Below are 20,081 nucleotides of genomic sequence, written 5' to 3' on the forward strand. Positions count from 1 at the left end.
GCTCTCCTAAGATGGAGTTAGACAAGTGTAGTAGAAAATATTTTTGACTGAACCATTAAGCACTACTTGCATGGAAAAAGCTTTGAAAAATCTCCAAGTGTGAAATTAACAGTTGACAGGAAACAAACACAAATACCCGAAGAGAAAACATATATTCTTTCCTGCTTCTATGAAGTAGGGATAAAAGCATTAAATTAAACTGTAAGAAGGAAAAAGTTGAAAAACACATACCATAAATGTGAAGGTCTTCCTCCATTTACTGCCTGATAGAGATTCTCCAGTAATTTTTCATCCCAGTAGAGGTCACAAAATTTTTCACAAATTCTATCAGAGAACATACCAAACTTTATTTCCTTTAAGTTTAAAATGAAGTTACCTTGTTTAAAATAAAAGAAACAGAAACAAACAAAAGAGGGAGAAAAAGAATTAATAGGAATATTCTTACAAATCAATGATAATAATATACAGAAGAAAATGCACATACCCATATCAAAAACTTCAGTCCCATTCTCTAAATAACCATCAAATGCAAACTCCTCTTGTATAAGATGAATCACTTCCTGTAATAAAGTGTCACTTGTTGTGCTCTGATGGGGCAGGACTTTGTCATCAAAGAAATTATAACTGTCTTTATCCACTGAAGTACATGGTGTGTGTTCTTGTTCAGTGAAAAAACTGTCTGTGCTGGTAGCACACTCAGTTTCTTGGCAGTCAGTTTGAATAACTGAGCTACTTTCATCAAACTGGTTCTCTGTATTAGTAGTCTCATGACTTTGCACACTGCAAAGGGAGGCATCATTTTCTGCTTGCATGCTCATTTTATAACTTGCCATAGTATTTGAAAGTAGCACTGGCAAACTGTGATAGCAATCATAAGCAATTCTCGAGCGAAGAGGCTTATTTGGTATTTGCTCTGATACGGCCAAATGTACTGGTACAAATGTCAGAACTCTTTTCTCTGAGTTCTGTTTGAGAATGATGTTATTTATATGAAGAAAATTAGGAGATGTAGGACAAGCTGAAGAGCTGGAGGGATCGTCAGATAAAATACTCTTCTCTTGTAGAATATGTGAGGAATCAGATGGTGATGGTAACCTAACTGTAGAAGTGAATGTACTGCCTGAGTTCTGCTCTTCTGAAGACATCTGGAAGGAGTGGCTTGGAACTTGTAAATCACACTCAAGTGTTTCAGGTACAGTTTCAACAACACCTGCATCATCAATACCACAGCTTTCAGTGTTCTCTATATATCCTGATTTGTTGTGGCTCATATGCTTTTCTTGCCTTGTCTCTTTCTTGAATTGGTCAGAAACTGGTGCATGAACCTCTCTGAAAAAAAAAAACCCAAGATTTTTTTAAAGGAAAATTCAAATAGGTTTAACAATGAAATTTAAGCTTTAACTTATTCTGCTTTAAGATATACTAACTTTCTTATATTTGGATCTTGTTGCAAAACAATAGGCTTAAAGTGAGTTGCAGGAGAGGTGAATGCAACAGGTAATGTTGCTTTCTCACAGTTTAGTGAAATCTGGCATGGTACTGGTCCTTTAACTGCTACAAGTTTACTGTCACTGGTAAAAGGCACAAATCCTAAAAGCAAAAAGAAAGATGATCAATATGTAAAATATAAATGCAAAGTAAGTAACAATCAATTTAGAAAAACAATTGCATATTGAACTGAGAAAATCTTATGTGGAGAACTGAACTAGAGAATACTAAACCAGAGTAAACGTGTCAGAGCCTGACTGCTCACCTAGACTTGACGTTGAAGGATCCATTTCATGTTTCTCATTTTTAAATTCAAAAGCAATGTGATCCTGAGACAAAACTTCTTCCTCAATAGCCTAAAAATAAACATTGAAGCCCAAACTGGTGTTATTAGCATTTTCTTTGTTCAAATTCTGCTCAGCATATTGCTTAAAAACACCCCGATCCTCATACACATCTAGAATATTACAAAGCAATAACCTAGCCATGCCAAGGACAGGAACTAAAATAATTACATACAGAGGTCTAAGGACTCATAGAACTGTTTAGAAATCATGATAATTTGGTGTTTTAAACCAGAACCTGAAGGTAATCAAAGTTTTGAACAAACTCAGTTCCATGGATTGATTGAATCCTGTGTGCATTATACACACACATTTGAAACACAAACAGAACCCAACAATTACATATTAATTTCTTCTGTGGGATGGTAAATAAAAAGAGATTATGAAATTAATTACTTGTCCTTCACCCATACAGATTGTGGAGTCAGAGCATCACAGTCTGTGGAGTGATCACTCCAACAGCAAGAACTAGGAAAAGGCAATACTTATAGACTACTTGAAAATACATTAAGAAAACCCAAAGCAACAAAAAAAAATCACACCAACAAAACAAAACCCGAAATCTAGCTACACTTTCAGGCAACAAAATCTTACTGGAATACATTTACAGAATTAAAAAAACATGCAAAATTAAAGAAAGATGGCAGTCTTACCTTAAAGATGGGTTTACCCAATAATATCAAAATATTTTTGCTGTTTATACCTTCTTCAAGTAAATAATGATTGCATGTCTAAAAAAAAACAAATTGTAATTTTCAGTCAGTAAGTAAGTTTTCAATCAAGTGAGGTACTCTTGGACAAGGACAGTCAAGATAAATAGTCAATTAGAAGTAATCTAAGTTTAGGAAGTCTTATGAACCTTGTCCAAGTACCTTGATAATTTCAATATAAATTAAAAACACACCCCTCCGTGTCCCTAAGGAGGTAACTTTAAAAACAAAACCCAAAATGACTAGTTATGATTTAATTAGATATCAGTCTATTACAAGTATTAAGTAATTATTTTTATTCTAAAAACACTGAGACTTTAGGCACAACTAAATCTAATAACCTTAATTGCAGCAGTTAGAGAAGGTCTTTCTTCAGGGTTTTTTCTTGCCATATCCAGAAGTAGTTTTTTAAATTTTCTTGGCAATACTAGTTTGTGACTCAGTGCAACATTGTATTTTGCAGCCATCCACAGAACTGCAGCAACACCATAAACACAGACCTATTGGTATAAGAGACAAGAAAGATTTAAATAGACTAAAAATAGCCTCCACTTCAAAAACAATTTCAGCAAATTATCAAAAAATTTCCCCCATATCCCGCCAACAATAAAGAAAAAAATAATTACTAGAGCTTTTAAAATACAGATTACATTTGGGTTTTGAGGGTGCTGATGAAAATCCCAGCCTATTTCAAAATCTAGTTATGCATGTAGGGCCATTAACAGTAGCTATTTTTCTACTGTTGGAACAACAGAAATTTATTGTCTTATTCTTTACCTAGGGAAATTATTCAGAAAAAAAGTACTAAAGAACCATTTTGAAGAATTCCTTTCTCATGTAAAAAGATGGCTGCAAGCTTCAGAGTTCTACCATAAAACCAGGCCAGCTGCAATTTACTTAAAAAAGGTCATGATAATTCAGCAAGTAAGTGGCACAAAGTAATTACAAGCTACCCAGCACAAGTCATATTTTATAGAGAAGATTACACCTGTCAGAAGAATAAGGTACTGCATATTTATTTTAGGAATTATTGTGCTACCTGCAGCTACACCAATTGAAGTTGCCCCAATGAGGGACCTTGAAAAGGACTTGGTCTTTACCAGCTTTCTTGTTTTGTTTGAAGAATTACAATTTTCAGAGTCAGATTCAGTCCACTTAATGCTTAGCTTTCATATGTTAGCATGTACTATAAATGCCATTTTAAGAAATTTAAAGCACCACACTTTATGTTGCCTCTGAAAGATATTACAAAGGCTCAGTGCCCTAAGAATAGCGGTAAATAATGTGTTCCCATAAAACTATGTTTTCTGGCACTCTTTTGAGAGAAGTGAACAGCAATGAACAAAACAAAGTAAGTTCACTACAAACAAAACAGTCTTATAAACAGTTCAATTTGAAGTATTGAACAAAAACTACTAATAGGTACAAAATGGATAAAGCAGCTCAATCAAAATACAAACAATTTCCTTCACCTTATGCTTAGAACTCCAAGGGTATGCTAAATTTATTTATTTAGGAAAAGCTTGCCATCCAAGCCATCAGATCCTCCAAAGAAAGTTTTTTTTCCTGTTATTGTGACTGGCACTAAGCAGTCTTTGTTCCTATATCATAAATTGAACTGGATGTTCATAACTAGAAAGTTATACAGTCAAGAGGAAAAAGGCAAAAAACCCATCAACTTTTTCATTATGTAATGTTGTAGAAAAAAAACAAGGAAACAGATTACTTTAGATATTCTATAGAAAATGAACAAAACACAAAGACTTTAGGATTATTAATTTCTACTGTCTGGTGAAACTGCTGTATTATATTTCAGGGTTTGTTTAAGCTTCTGAAGCCTTTGAAAAACTCGCACATTGGATCAAAGCAGTTTAAGCAATTTTAGGAAAGATATCAATATATTTTCTAGTTACAGACAGCTTTACAGAAAATTGAATGGTTTCAGTAGATTTTTATGAACTTTTATTTTCTGATTCATGATTATTATGTCTAATTCCAAAGAACTCATGTGACACAAGGTACATATTAGCTAATCTCTTTTCTTGGTACATAACAAAAAGGTAGTGTAAATTCTGTTCCCCTAACTTTTAAGATCACTGTGGTACAGTTTGCAATTCAAAAGTAGTTGCAGTGGAGACACATTCACCTGCTATTTGACATTTTTATTATCTTCGTTCTAAAAGCTCCTTATGGTTTTTATCTATAGGGAAAAAAGCTCTAAGAAAACTATTTTGGAAAAAGACATCGTTCATAATGTTTCCACAGTAAAAACATACTAGTAATAATATTTTTATTCAGTCTTCTGAATGTGAATAAAGTTTGGGCTTTTGCCCAGACAATCTAAAACACTGATCTTACTGTGACCTTCAGAATGTGAAAACATAACTTCAAAGTCTTGCTGCTAACAAACTGAAAAAACTAAGTCTTATGGAAAACCACTGAATAACAGATTTTCAGCAGTTACTCCAAGAATTCTGGAAGGCAAAATTACAGAAGCAACTAATTTTATGAGAGATCAATATATTTAAAACATCTCCATGGATAAACAAGAAATATTGGGAGAAATGAGAAATATTAACACAACCTTAGAAGAGTTTAGCTTTCTTCTTCTACTAGCACAGGAATAAAACTGTCCTTTGATAAAATACAAAGTAACCTACCACATTACCTTCTCAGTATCTACATCCTCTTCTTCAATTTCAGGAGCTAAATAAAATACATCACAAGATTCTAAATGAGAAAAGAAATCAGAAACAAAAGGTAAGATGTTTGCTTTCCTCTCCACTTCCCCTGCAAAGCAATGAAAGCTTAGCATGCAATGTCTTATTTTACCTTCAGCTTTTGGAGCAGCAAAGAGGATCCTTCCATGGCAGTCAATCAGCACAGAGTCCAAACATAAGACCACTGCAAAAAAATAACCCACAAAAGGGCAAGGCATAAGTATTCCTTCTGGTAGCTATTTAGCACTAATAAAAATAAATAATTTTAACAAGGAATTTACGGTGTCAGAAATTACCCTACAATAACTGATGCTTTAAATAAATTCATGCTAGAACAGAGAGAAACCAGTAAAGAGACAGTAGCTGTGTAATTACTCAAAGTAATTTCTGTAGAACAAAGACAAGAAACTGGAAGTTTATTCTCTTTATGCCCAGCACTGAAAAGGAAGGTCAAGAAACAAACAAAACAAACAAAAATATAATAGGTAGATATACTCTAGTTTTCTCACAAAGTACCAATAAAAGGTGGTAAATTTATCATAGGAATTTAAGTCTCTCTTCTCCTCCTTCAACTCCACAAAAAAAGGGGGTCATAGTCTGGAGAAAGCTGACACACATGTGGACAGATCCAAAACTACTCTAGGTGCAACAGGATACGAAGCCCAGTTTTTCCCAAACAGTTATAATCAAACTTTCTCAGGGAAGTAATGTTACATAGGTTGGTATTTGCAAGGCCATGAAATTTTCCATTGTTAAAAAAGAAGTAATGGACTTCTAAAACTATTTTAAATGATCTAAGGTCTTCAGGAACTTAACATTAAGGTAATGAGATCATATCATATAAATTGGGTGTTGAAAATCTTGTGGCAAAACAGTGTCTATCTGTTTGCTAACTTCAAAGCACATTTTAATTTAATGTGTTTTAATATATTAAGCCAACTGGCAAATAATGTAGTCCTCTGTTTCTCAAGTACCATCAAATGCACTGTTTTCTTATTAAAAACAGAGTACTGGAAGAATAGATTCTTAAACTGAGTAAAAGATTAAAACATTAAATGTATTAATTATAAAATATTAAAGATGTCTAAGATACACCCAAATATTAATTTCTTAATAAATAATTAATTGATGAGGTCTAAGAGGAAAGAAATAAAGTAAGACAAAAAGGCAGTAACACTTTAGCTTTTTTTAGTTACCTGTAGAAACCGCATCTAAAATTAAATTATTCACTATGCTTAACATAAGTAAAGGCTTGTCTACTATCTTCAATAATATTGAATCAGGACCTGAAGTATATATCTTGAAAAGCAAAGCTTCCCAAATGAGAACCTTTGCTGGTTATTTCTGCAGAGGCAGTTTCACACTCACTTGTCTTTGTCAGCAGTAAATTCCCCTGGCCCTGCTCACACAAACCAGATCTCAGTTTGTTCAGTAAAATAACAATCTTCACCTGGGCTCCCTGAATCACCCATGAGCAACATGTAAGCAACATCCCCTGATATGAGGAGAGGAATTAAGTCAAGTCCCAATGGAGGTTACAAACAACTTCTGTAGCAGAGTTGAATTAACAAATACGTGAGGAAGAGGCTAGCTTTGGGATATGTTTTCTTAGGCAAGTAATTCCTGCTTAGGATAATGAAACAAGTGTAATCAAAGAAGGATTTGGAGGAAAAGGCCGTCTATGTGAATAAATAAAAAGTAATCCAGCATCATGTATTTAACCATGACTCATCAGCTGTCTTACTCTACCATTGTCAAGACAAAGGATATTTTTACAAGGTATATTCAAAATACGTGTCAGCTTCACCTTTAGTATTATTCAAAAGGAATGTTGAGAGAGCTTTTTATGTGTGTGTGTATGCACTGAAGTAGTAACACCACTATAAACCTTTCCACAATGCATCACTCTCCTCAGAACAGGCAGAGAATCCTCTTGCAGAAACGTTCTAAATCTGAAACCAATATTCAACTTCAAGGTAGCTTTTTTTGTCAAATACAGAATTTATGTAAGATGTCATCCATTTGGTGGTTTGTATCATTATATTCACTTCTACAGAGTACATAAGGTTCAGATGACAACTTTTAGTGTTTTTAAGACATGTATTCGGATGCATGTGAGTGCAGTAACAGAGGCTGGCTAAGTATACTACATTAGAATCTGAGCCATTATGTGCAGTTATCTGAAACCTTCAGAAACATTAGGAACATGCTATGAAACTGAAATAATCCTTCTGTTACAAGATATATTAAATACGTAGTTTTATGGGTAACAATTCTTAAAGTACTCAGAATCTACATTTATGGCTTATTTCCTCTTACGCAGTTTTATATCATAGAAACAAAATAACTGAAGCCTCTGCTCTGTTTATCAGAACTTCTAAAAATTTATCATTAGTATAAGCTAAATTATTATTCAGAATGTCCATGGAAATCTAGGATGGTCTTCTCCTGAGTCACACACAACATATTCCAATTTTGTCAACAGACAGTTCCCACTCCCTCTCTCAGTTTACTTCTGTAAACTGAAGCATAGGGGATGTGGAAGGAGTAACACCGTGAAGAGATCCTGGGTACTTTAAAATGACAAAGCCCTGTACTTTAGAAAATATGTCAGGAGTCATTTGTCACAAAGAAATCCAGGCAAAAGTGGAAGTTTTTTGTTTACATATATATATATGTAAAACTTATTTCCTCCTGCTTGATACAAGTCACAAGTGTTTTTTTGAAAGTCAAAGTACAGATTCTCCATTCCCAAAAGGTCTAAAATTTGTTTCACTGCTTGAAGCCAAAGATTCATTTCTGCTGCAAAAGCCATCAAAACCCAGAATAAAGAGAAAAAACAGACATTCATCTATATATGGAAGAAAACACCAAATTGAGTTTTGTCACAATTTGAGAGTCAAAATAGAAATATTGCCTATTATTTTCTGCACACAAAATGAAAATTGAGATCCTTTCAGTCAAGAGAATAAAGGAAACATTAACACAGTGAATATAAATAACTAGGGAAAGTACTTTATGATAATTAAGACTATACCTGGACGATCTATGCAAGTCTGCAGAGTACATAAACACTCATGACATAATGCCCAGAGTTCATAGTCTTTCAGAGGCCTACCATACCAGGACAACAGGACTTTTAGAGAGATCCACTGAAAAAAACAGTGAGGATGCAGTAAGTTATAAAAATTATCACAATTAAAAACATTTATTAATACAATAAAAAAAGTAAATCCTAATATAAAACATACTCAACTTAAAAAGTAACAAGAAAATAAATTTATTGCACTTACCAGTAATGAATTAACACTATTTATTAAAAAAGCATGGCACAGTCAGCTAACTATAAATGAAATAATTGTTTCTTAATTGCTTCAGGAAAAGTGAGCTGTCTGGAAGGTCTTTCTTACCACACTAAGGAAAGACTCATAGAATATCCACTGTGTAACAGACATATTTTATGATGAAACAGCTACATAATTATAGGGACAACACCTAGACTGAAAAACATAAAAAATTCAAATGATTGCCATCAACAAAACAGTCCCACATTCAAAACCTGATTTACCCTGACAGTTGCATTACAAGTCTTACCTTAAAGATTTCATCAACATCTCTTGTTCTTCTGTGAAAGATGTTAATACTGATAGAATTAATGACAGGTTTATTTGAAATCCCCACACGTTGTTTTGTTTTTAATCACTGGCTGCTCAATTTGTAGCAACAGCATTTGTTTTTCTGACTATCAATTTAGCTTTTGATATCTGGCATAACACCTTAATGTGACAAAGACACTGCTCCATGGAAGCTTACTGTTCTTCACAGTGTCACAAGAGACATGCTTTACATTTTGTGTTTTTATTTATTATGTATTATTTTATTTTTGGGGGGTGGTGTGTGTTTGTGTGAATCTAAGAATTGGAGATTTACAGTAGTGCACACAAACCTTCCTGACCAAACCGTGCTAATGGAAAAGGTCCTGTCTAGTAGTGGCTCTTGACATCAGCTCCACTTTATGGTTCATCTACCAAAGGAACACTAAAAAATTCATTGTAGGCAGAAACCTCTGAGTGAGAGTAGACCCAAAGAACTGTCTTTAAAAAGAGCAGAGCACATTTTCTCTTGCATTTGAAGTTCTGAGAGAGTCAATTTCAGGCTGAGTTAGCGAAAAGAATTACCAGAAGTAATTCAGGATTAACTCTGCAAAAAAACAAACATTCTACCCTCAAAAAATACCCCAAACAAACAAAAAACAATCAAATAAAAAAATCAACCCAGTAAAACCCACAGAACTGAAGCACAGGAGACAAACACAAACCCCTCTGAACTGTTTTGCTGCTTTTATATAAAGGTGCTCAGACACCTTTATATCCCAATCAGTATTTGTAAAATCTACACAGACTAAGGGTCTCTCCCACACACAGTGGCAGTACATCATTAACTTTGACAAATCAGCCTCTGTACTGTCATTTACTAAAGTCAATTTTTCATCCTTTTACTGAGATGCTCTTTGGATTTTATCATGAAATACATAATGAGCTGACTACTGCATTGAATTTAATTAAGCTCAACAAATGGAAATAACTACAGTGCAATCTATGGAGAAAAGAATGACATTAATTTCTGTTGCTGAAACTTTGTTAATAATTTTAACCAGAACACCTTCTCAAAGAACATAATACTTTAGGCTCATATTGTTTACATATTCTTTGAAGATGAAACAGATAAACTACATTTTTAAAACAAAATATCAGGAAATGTGTGTCAGGAAACACACTTTTTGATTTACTGAAAATGTTTCATATTCTGCCTACCCCAAGAGACAAAAATGAACTTGGTGCTATTATTCGCCTATCCTACATTGTGGCACATTGCAAAAATCTGTAACTTCAGCATAGCCGGATTTGAAGCCAGATGGTAAGATTCACTTTCATTCTCCAATTTTGCTATCACAAGCACCCTGGAGCGCAAAATTCTTTCACCCATGTGTTCTTTCACTCTATCTAGAAAAGTAAGCTCTTGAAATATCTGATAAAAAGCCATCAATCACACAGCAGGAAGGAAAAGGATAGATAGTCAAAAGAATGAATTAGAGAGCACATAGGATAGAGCTTCATACTGTTGGTAGATTAGTATCCCTGAGCAGCACTGCCTCCCCCTCCAGAGCACTGTGGTTCTCATGTGCCTCAAGTGTCTTTGCTCACAGACACTGCACAAAGAAAGGAACAGTCAAATCTTCAAATTAACCCTGCACAGCTGACATGAGTGAAGAGACACCATAAGAGAAATTTCAGACTGACTAAAACATTAAGAAGGTTTTGGGATTTAGGAATTTTCTGCTAGTAAGTACACACTAGTGCCAAATGTATCTCTGTAAGAGAATCCCTCCTCTTGAAGCTTGTATCTCTAGCGGCTCTAAAAGCTGCAGCAAAGAAAGATGGACTTCCTTTACTGCATATACAAATCACCTTTCACTCCAGGAGAAGGTGATGAATGGCTAGCCAGGGAAAGAAGAATTTCGCAGTAAACTGGAGGCTGAAGTTTGTTATACAGCAGAAAGCTGCAAAGTATTTCTCATCGCCTCTGGGATATCCAAGCTCTTTAGAGTAAGAAAGAAATGACAAAGATATTTAGGTACAGCAGGAGAGTAAGAATAAATCCTAAGAGCAGCAGCAAAAGTTTATGATAAGACAGAAGTGTCAATGATACATAGAAAATAGAGGACAAAGATGCACCAGAAAAACTCTATTTTGGAAGAAAAAAGTATGCAGGGAAAGCAAATCTTAGCATAAATGAGAATCACTGCCATCTATGGGATGGCCAAATCAAACTGAGTCAGGAAAAAACCCGATGTAGTCCGGTTACAGGTTGGTGAACTTTATTTAAATGTATATGCTAGTTGTTTCTCTGGCAGTCATTCTAAATAAATAAGAAATCTCAAATATAATATTGTTAGCTGGTATTTGTGTGCTAGTTGGTCTTCTGTCATGCTAATAAATACCTCTACTGCTATTGTCTCTTACTATAATTCACATCTCTCCTCACCTTGATCATATTAATTATTCCTGAACGAAATACAAGAGAAGGTCATTCTTCTAGTGTCCTAATCCAAATTCCCATCTTCCTCCTCCAGAAAGAGAAATGTGGAAGACTTCAGATGAAAACTGAGGGCTCAGACCTGCTGGGCACTTGTGCCTCTAACACCTTGCAGAAGTTACCCCTTGTGGTCAAGGTACATGACAAGACATGTTTCATCACACCTTTGCATTTGTGGTGAAAAACGCATGCAGTCTAGTTCAAAGAGTATTCAAAGGAAAAAGAATACACTTCTCAACCTATGGCTATGAGACAACTTTTATTTAAGCCTCAATCCTTAAAAAAAGGTATTTAATGCAATGCTCCTGGTACCTCACTTCCGTGGTATTTTAACACAATGCACGTTCTAACTCCACTGAACCTTGGTTTAGTAAACATAAAAGTGTAAAACTCCTTATTTTGGCATGTCTCAGCTTTGGCTGTTTTGGTTTGTAACGTGCAAGTCTCTGATTCATGGCTATTACTATTTCCTAAAACTTAAAAATAAAATCCTCACTCAACCATCAAGAAAAAAAATCAGAAGTACTGGAAAATGTATGATTAATTGCTTTTAGTCAAACCATCTGTAGCATGCATTGTTACTTATCTATTCACATATTTTAGCAAAGCAAGCTCAAGACAACTCTTCAGCATTTATAAGTCCACTTCATTTAAACCATTATTTTAATATTGCTATTAAACATTCATTAATATGTTATCATGAGTGAAACTGCACTAAAGAGGAATTTTATGTTCTAATCTTTTATGTTCTAATCCAAACCTTTTCATAACAGAAATTATATTACCCATTTTTTAAAGTAAGAAAATGTTTTTCACAGCATAGAAATCTTGTCAGAAAATACAAAAAAAGCCAAATGAGCCATTACTGCCTATATCTACATCCTAGTGCCATTCTGGTTGATGCCCAAAGATTGCATTTTAAACCTTTCTTGTTGGAAAAGCTATGGTTTTTTTTTTTGCAGTGCTGTAAAGATTGTTTAACAGATCTTCTACTTAATTTTTGGTACCAGAATTGTAAACCCCAAATTTAGTAATGCATTCCTACTATGCAAACATAATCTATTTTATGAACATAATGCTGACATGTTTTAAATAGCCAAAGCAAGATTTTCATCATTCTTTTCTTAGCAAGTATTATTCTGGGAACTGACAACTTTTCTTTCCTTCATGTTATTTCCCCAGTGTTAAAGTGTCAGTCTCTAGCTACATGGCTTTTCACTTCTCTCATGCTTGACAGGGTATGAATGACCAACAGAAAACAAACTTGCATTTGCCAGGTTCCCATTAACCCTTCCCAAGCAAAGGCCATAGCATTTAAATCACAGAGAAACATTTAAAAGGATTAGAGATGAAACACACCTGATTGGAATGAAACTGGTTAGAGAAATAAAAGATCCCCACTCAAACTTGAAGTGAAAAATATTTATTTATGGCATGCAAAACTATAAAAATTACTAGGAAAATCCTCACAAGATACATTGCAGTAGCCAGACAAAAGCAAGCAAATATTTTTAGTAATGCTTACTAGCAGTAAAGCACACAACAATAAGAAGCAGTGTTTGAGTATTAGAAAAATATTGTCCACTGGAGAAGTACTGACAGGCAAGAAAAACTGTCTGTTCTCCAGAGTAGACAAGGTTGATCTTCAACCGGATGGGGCTGGTATTGCACCTTCTCTAAGCAACGTGAAATATTGAAAGGGAAGCTGGAGATACCACTCTAAAAGCTCTACTTGCTGCAATCATGCTGATCTGTTATAGAGAACGCAGCAAAAAGCAGCACTGAAAATCCTCTGAGGTGTTTTCTATTTACCCCACAAGGCAGAAATCACATTTGTTGGGGCTTCACACTTCTTGTGCTTTTGCAGTAAATGAACAAACTCAGACTTGGGCTTTCTTAAAAAAAAAAAAGGTATTTGGTAAAATTCTGGCCAATGGGAACTTGAAAGAGAGACAGCAGACAGCAGCTGTACTTTTGGCATGTAAGGGATAGCACAGTATAGCCTTTTTTTTCCTCAGTTGTCAGGAGGTAACACAGAGGCAAAAACTGCTACATTTTGGAAGCCTGAGGAATAAAATCTCTTTTCCAAAAGAAAAAAAAAAAAGCTGAAAACATTAACCCACTGTATTTCTCTAGGAAGACTTGCAATAGAGTCTGCTACACAGTTCAATGACTACTAACTATGAATGACCTTCCTTCAGAAAACAAAGGATTACAAGGCAAGAAATTCAGCATTTCAGGAAGCCATTTCAGAAGCCTAGGTGTGAATATATTTAAAGGGGTTTTTTTTTCTCCCTACAGCAGTTAAATAATCTAAGATTTTATTATGTTTGCTTTTTTTGTTTAAGACCAACAAGATTTTTCTAAATAGAACATTTTTCTGTGACAGAGCCCAAACATTTGCTGGAATCATTTACTAAAAAAAGAGAATATACAGCATGAGTCTATCAAACGTTTCTTCTATTGAAAAGACAGCTATAAACCTCAGATATAACTAAGAGCCACTATCCTGCTGTCTTCATTTCAGATGCTATGTATTACAACACTGCTTATTAGGGAATAAGAGTTACCTTTTTTAATTCACAGTGACTGTCCTATGAATTCAGTGGGAGCAGGATAACCTCACTGTTAATAAGAGCCTACTTGTTTGCAAGAATGAAATTCTGTTCAGGCTGAAAGGACACTTTATTTAAATTGCTGCTGAAATATTTGAAGAAAAAGATTTCAGAAGAATGGCAGAATAAACTGAAAATGTGTTTCGGTTTACTTTTCTGTATGTCAGTCTCAAATGCTGCTGCAAAAAAGCAAATAAGATTTGTTACAGCTTTTAACTTCATGGAAAAATTTTGGACAACTATAATTCTGGGGAAAATTATTTTCCTAAAACCACCTTCATGCACCCAGACTTAAACTTTTGCCCTGGTAATCCGGTAAGGAGAGGATATAGGTCTTATTTAAATGTTTTTTTTCTTTCTTATGTTCCATAAGTGATGGCAGGAATAGAAAAAAAAGAAGGATGTGTGTACAATAAATGGATTATTTCTCAGAGTCTGAAGAATGCACTTGCAGGATATAAAAACTAAATAAAGGATTCAATATGCATACAACAAATAACCCCCTTGGAAGGCAAAACCATGCCATGTGGTACTTAACCACATTTACTGTCCTCCTGAAGTAGGAATTTAATAAGCACACCTGTTGAGGAAGAAGAGATAGGAAAAGGAAAAAGGGACAGATTCCTCAATTTGCTATAGTTTTTGAGCTATGATGAACCAAAGGCTCTTTATACAACTGATAATTCTAGGTTAGTGCTCCAGTGGAGGTGTTTGGGTAAGGTAAAAAGAGGGACAGAGTCTGAATGTAACCCTAAGTGCCACTGTATGGGTTGGCTGGAAGATGGGCTGGTAGGCAAGGAGAGCAAGGCTGACTTGCCAGTAGACAAGCAAGGAAAAAAATCCAACATCTTCACCTAAGAATAATTTCTGGAAACAAAACGTGTGAAGTTTGTGCTGCTCATTTTTATCCTGCCATAACAAAGCAGGAGAAGGATAAGCAACCCGGCAGTTTTAGCCACCAGCTCTCCTACCACAGGGATTGTTCACACCTCTGAGTGTGGCACAAGAGAAAACCATCTAGTCAGAGACCAAACTTGTCCACCCTGAGATACGTAATTTGAGCAGAGAAGAGACCATATTACAGTTATCTATCAAAAAATTCTGGTAGATTCTCCCTCTCTTATTTGGCTATTCATAAAGACTTAACGCATGAGACAACATATCCATCATATTGTGCACATATTTAAATTCTATAGTGAAACATACATAACAAACAGAGACGGCAATTTAAGAACACAGAACGAATATAGCATATGTACAATTTCCAAAAACTTAAATGTACATGTAAGATTAAAAAAAATGTGGACTCTATCCTCCTGAAGCTGATGGGATATTGCCATTGATTTCAATGAGGTCAGGTTTACATTCAGGAATTCTGCAACTTTCATAAGCACCTGGGAGGCTCATGGCAAGGTAGTGAAATTTATGCATTGAGAGTAACATAAAGAGTTAAAAATGCAGGTATGCTTTGGTCATGTTCTTTTACAAATGTAATCAGCTATTAAGGGATGCTGCTCTAATATACTAGCAAGAAGACTCCATTTGTAAAAAAAATAAAATGGAAGTTGATCTTGAAACAGCATAAATTTCACTGTAGCACTTTAACTTAAGAGGAGAAAAGGATCACCATGTTTCCAATATTAACTCAAAGTGTGCAGACTAGCAAAATTCCAGTTTCTGGGATTCTAAAGGGAACAAGGGGGAAGAAATCACACAGCATTTAAGTCATCTCATCTCCACATAAGTGACTACAGCAACTATATAATGAAGACTTTATTTTTACTACCTGCTCATTACTTTTGATTTCTGAACCTCTGCCTCCACAAAGGTTATCTTCATTATTATTTGCACTCATCACACCGTTGCTTAATTCTGGTGGCCTAATTAGGTTTGATCCATGTCTGGTCCCACTGGGTTTTGTTGTTAACACTGAATCCATCTTGTTAAAATGTGGTACATAATTTTCATTTGACCCCTGAAAAGTTTCAGAACAGTCTTCCAACACCATGTAGTTGTCTAACATTTTTGCTCCAGCAATTGACTGATTTGGGCCTTTTAGCATATCACCTAGTTTCAGCACTTCAGAGGTAGCACCAGAAGAGTCTTCTTTGTGGCCAGATGTAGAAAAACTCATCTTTTTACCATTGATAAGTGACATATGTTCGTCTAGATTCAAGCCAGACACTTGTGTGCATACACATGGCACATCTAAATGATGATCATCAACTTGGTGATTCTTTGATTCTGTTTCTGGTGGACTACTGACAGCAAATGAATTGAGATTTCCCTTTGAAAAAGCAACCTCATTATTATTGTCTAGAGGTAGTGACTCCTGTGTTACCAAGTGATTTTTCCTATCCAGTGGTCCACTGTTGGTTACAGAAGTAAAAAAGTTATTTGTATCTGTAAGTTCAAGTGGTAGCTTTGGAAAGGTTTTCATTTTTCTCAAAGAACCTTTCTTAAAAAGACCATCTCTCTCCAGGTCAATAACACATGATTTTATGTCCAAAGCAACACTAGCAAAACTGTCAGTATACACTGTGTGTTTGTCCTCTTCTCTGCTCTTTTCAGTTTGAGTTGCAAGTTGAGAATGTTGAGTTTTCTCATTATCCAGATCAATTTGCATTTCCTTTAAACGACTTTCTCTGCCAGTCACCATGGTAACTACAGAAGAGTTGTTATGACAGGCAGTCGTCACCTCTTCCACTGCAGACGAATCACCCACAATGTTGCTTTTCTCATTTGAATATAATTTAGATCCCAAACTTCTCTGACACATTCTTCCCTTCCACATGTTATCACAGACATCTAGATACAAAAACAGATGCTTATATTAAATGTGCATTTAAACCTTCTAATCTCTCCTTTCAAATCTTCCTATTGCTTTTTCTGTCATTGCTGTTACATATCTTTAGTATGTTACACAAATTCTCAATTTCTGAACAAATCACTTTGAATCATAAGAGAAAATTTAAACATTATGTTAATTAAGAGTTGCATGCTCCTGTTTCCCCATCACCAATCTACAAATATTTAATAATGATTTGTTGTAATCTAGAAAGGAACCTATAACAGGAGAGCTCACAAACACTGTCTTTGAAAAAGCATTAGATATGTCAGGCAATCTAAAGTTTTAGACTAAATACATTTTAAGGTTACCTTGAGAAGCACCGAATGATTCAATTGAAAGAACTCTTCTTCCAACAGCAGACAAGCTTCGACAAATATTACTTGATGAAGCAATCTTCATTTTTTCCTCACATAATGACAAAATGCTCTAGAGAAAATTAATGTTAAATACTTATTTAATAATGAATAGATTTGTGAATTTTGACTAACATGAATGATGTTAACTCCCACAGTACATCTGAATTTATATGATGCTACAAAGGCAATCTTTTTCTCTAATTCTTTATACTGCGTGCTTCTATTATGTGGTTGAATTAATTTCTTGTTTTTACCACGGGCTATTATGAAGTCATTTAATACAATTCAAGTTTTAGCCTACAGTTAGAACATCAAGAAATACTGATAAAAATTATCTTAAATGTTATCCTTTATGAGTAACATAGTGAAAATGAAAAAAAATAGAGTGTTGATTACTTTTTAAAGCAGCCAATGCTTTGCTTGAATTCAGTGACACAGGCAGGATGATGAATGTTTTTATTACTGAAATTACATTAAAATTAAACACTGAATCTTTTAAAAACTGCAAAATACAAGTATCTAATAATCAATATTCCCAGTCAGAGAAAGCAATCATTATCAGATCACAAGAAGAAGCAGTACTTTGTATCTCTAATCTGCAGCCTGAGCACCATTTGATGGCATTAGCATTGGTCTCACACATAATTAACTACAGATATTCACACATTTAAAAACCTGTCCCTTTGGGCAGGATATAGAAGAGAGCTGCCTTTCCAAATACATCCCACCATTTCCTCAGTAACTATTCCTGGATAAACACTGAAGAGACCTCATACAGCTCTTAGGAGATGCTCTCACTTCCCCATTAACCCACTCAACTGCTCCTCTGCTGTTGTGCATTGAAGGAAGGAATTGGCCCTGTTGGTTCATTTATGGGATTGAGGAAGGAGAGGAAAAAGGGAGACAGGTATTCAGCCATGCTGAAGTCTCAAAAAACGCCTAGGAAAGTCTAGGGGTTTTCCCCCCGAATAGCTCCCAGAACTGTTCACCCATGAAAGTGTCCAGTGGAAAAGGAACAGAAAACACACAGAGTGACCCTTATATATTACCCAAAACCAATTATTTTTTGGGATGATTTAAATAGTCAGCAACAGCTTTCAGGGTCTACAGACCACCTGGAGATGACAGAGTGCTATACACTCCCTCCTCTGACAACAGTAAATGAACAGAAATAGAGCAGCTGACCAAGAAGGCTCTGTAATAGGTATGGTCTCCTGCTTGGGCAGTCCTCAGTCAGGGAGACAGTATTTTTTACTTTATAAAAATGAATCTGTTAATTCTTCTGTTGCAGCAGTCTTTCTGCAAAGTACTGATCATAGGTGCTATACCACTTAGGATATACACTATCAGCTCAGGAAAATGAAACACCTGTGCCCTACCCACCCCCCCACCCCCCCCCCAAAAAAAAAAGAAAAAAAGTAGATAGTACTATTCTGAAGTAGAAGAACTGAAGCCAAGAAAAATCACATTGCACAACTGTTATTCTCTGGTTACATTTTCACATTCTGCAAAAACATTGAAGTTAAACTTTGGCACATTAATATCAAATAACTATCAGGTAACCAACATTCAGAATGTAAATTATTTGAAAACATCAGCTTGAAAAATCCTATATAGTTTCAAATTCTTTCTAACAGCTAAAGGTAAGAGGCTAAACGGAATAAAATACAAAATCCAATAAAGATATCTAAGCCTTTATGTATTTACAGAAAAACTAGTTAGCAGTAATACTTTGAACATGCCAAGGAACAGAGGTTTCCTGGGGCAGGGTCCAAACATCCCCTCCTTAAATGCAATCCAATTATCACACAAATTTCACAGCATAATGCCTGTGCTTTTATTTCTAATGACACTGTCTCTCTGTAAACCAAATATTAAATGGGAAGAAAACAGTTAATGAGAAAATTTAGATCCATCAATGTATTCACCCAACCTTCTTAAAAATCCAAGCACTGTCTAACATCTACATCTACTTTTTAGGTGGTATATCCATTAGAGTGGGAAAAAGGATGAATTTCTGCAGAATCAGAGAAGACCTCAGCTTTTTTCCAAAACCTGAGCATACTGCTTATCAAGACCATCTTGAGAATTCCAGAGATTAATGAGATGAACAGAAATTTTATTCTAGCACACATATAGAAATATTAGTATAATTTCTTTAAGAACAGAAACCTATGTAGGGCAGTTTTACCTCAATATCCGGCCTATTGTCAGGATTCTCTTCTTGCATTTGTTCCAGCAGAGTGTGCAGATCTTGTCCAAATTCTGATTCTGTCTCAGGTTCTACAATATATTCTATTGCTGCTTTCAGTGTTGCACCCAAAGAATAGATGTGTGCCTGCATGAAGATTAAAAAAAAGACATTAAAAATCTTACAAATTCTATCCATTCTGCCACCAATATTTCAAAACCACACACAAGCTTACACCGTTTTCAATTTTAAGGTAACGGTTTATTGGAAAGGCAGTTTAATTTAAACAGGATGAACAAAACCAGCTTCAGACCTGCTTTGGGGGAATACACTTGCTGCAAACAAAAAGAAATCTTGTGGGGTCCAACTTGCACTCTTTTATTCCCTCATCAATAACCACTATTACAAGTATGACAACCAGGCTACAATTAAACAAAATTGAGAACTCTGTATTTGTCTAAGTATTGTTTAAGTTAGAAGCATGCTGGGAGATTGAAGGATTGACATTTGTCTGAGCCAGGAAACAAAATATTAATTAAAAAAAAACCCTTTATATATAGCAATATTTATGAGTGCTATCAAGCACAAAGAAAAGGAGCAGAAAAAGTATAGCATAATACCACTTGTCATTGAAGAGACTTATGAAAGCATTTTTAAAAATACTCCATGTTTTCCACCTCTGCTTCTCTTAAAGCCCACAACCTTGTGAT

At 35.0% G+C, this 20,081-nt stretch overlaps 1 protein-coding gene across 1 annotated transcript in view; it reads right to left on the bottom strand.

Moving 5' to 3' along the window:
- The window catches only part of KNDC1 (kinase non-catalytic C-lobe domain containing 1), a 58,391-nt gene that overhangs the window by 15,452 nt on the left and 22,858 nt on the right, over positions 1-20,081 (bottom strand). The window contains exons 4-15 of the mRNA XM_058842014.1: positions 19,372-19,518; positions 17,133-17,250; positions 15,760-16,781; positions 8,300-8,414; positions 5,375-5,446; positions 5,211-5,272; positions 2,884-3,042; positions 2,486-2,563; positions 1,754-1,844; positions 1,428-1,590; positions 485-1,329; positions 232-376 (exon numbers count right to left, since the gene is read on the bottom strand). Of these exons, the coding sequence (XP_058697997.1) occupies positions 232-376; positions 485-1,329; positions 1,428-1,590; positions 1,754-1,844; positions 2,486-2,563; positions 2,884-3,042; positions 5,211-5,272; positions 5,375-5,446; positions 8,300-8,414; positions 15,760-16,781; positions 17,133-17,250; positions 19,372-19,518 (3,017 nt within the window). The remainder of the gene's footprint in view (positions 1-231; positions 377-484; positions 1,330-1,427; positions 1,591-1,753; positions 1,845-2,485; positions 2,564-2,883; positions 3,043-5,210; positions 5,273-5,374; positions 5,447-8,299; positions 8,415-15,759; positions 16,782-17,132; positions 17,251-19,371; positions 19,519-20,081) is intronic.

Source organism: Poecile atricapillus, chromosome 6, assembly GCF_030490865.1.
Source record: "Poecile atricapillus isolate bPoeAtr1 chromosome 6, bPoeAtr1.hap1, whole genome shotgun sequence".
Lineage (NCBI taxonomy): Eukaryota > Metazoa > Chordata > Aves > Passeriformes > Paridae > Poecile > Poecile atricapillus.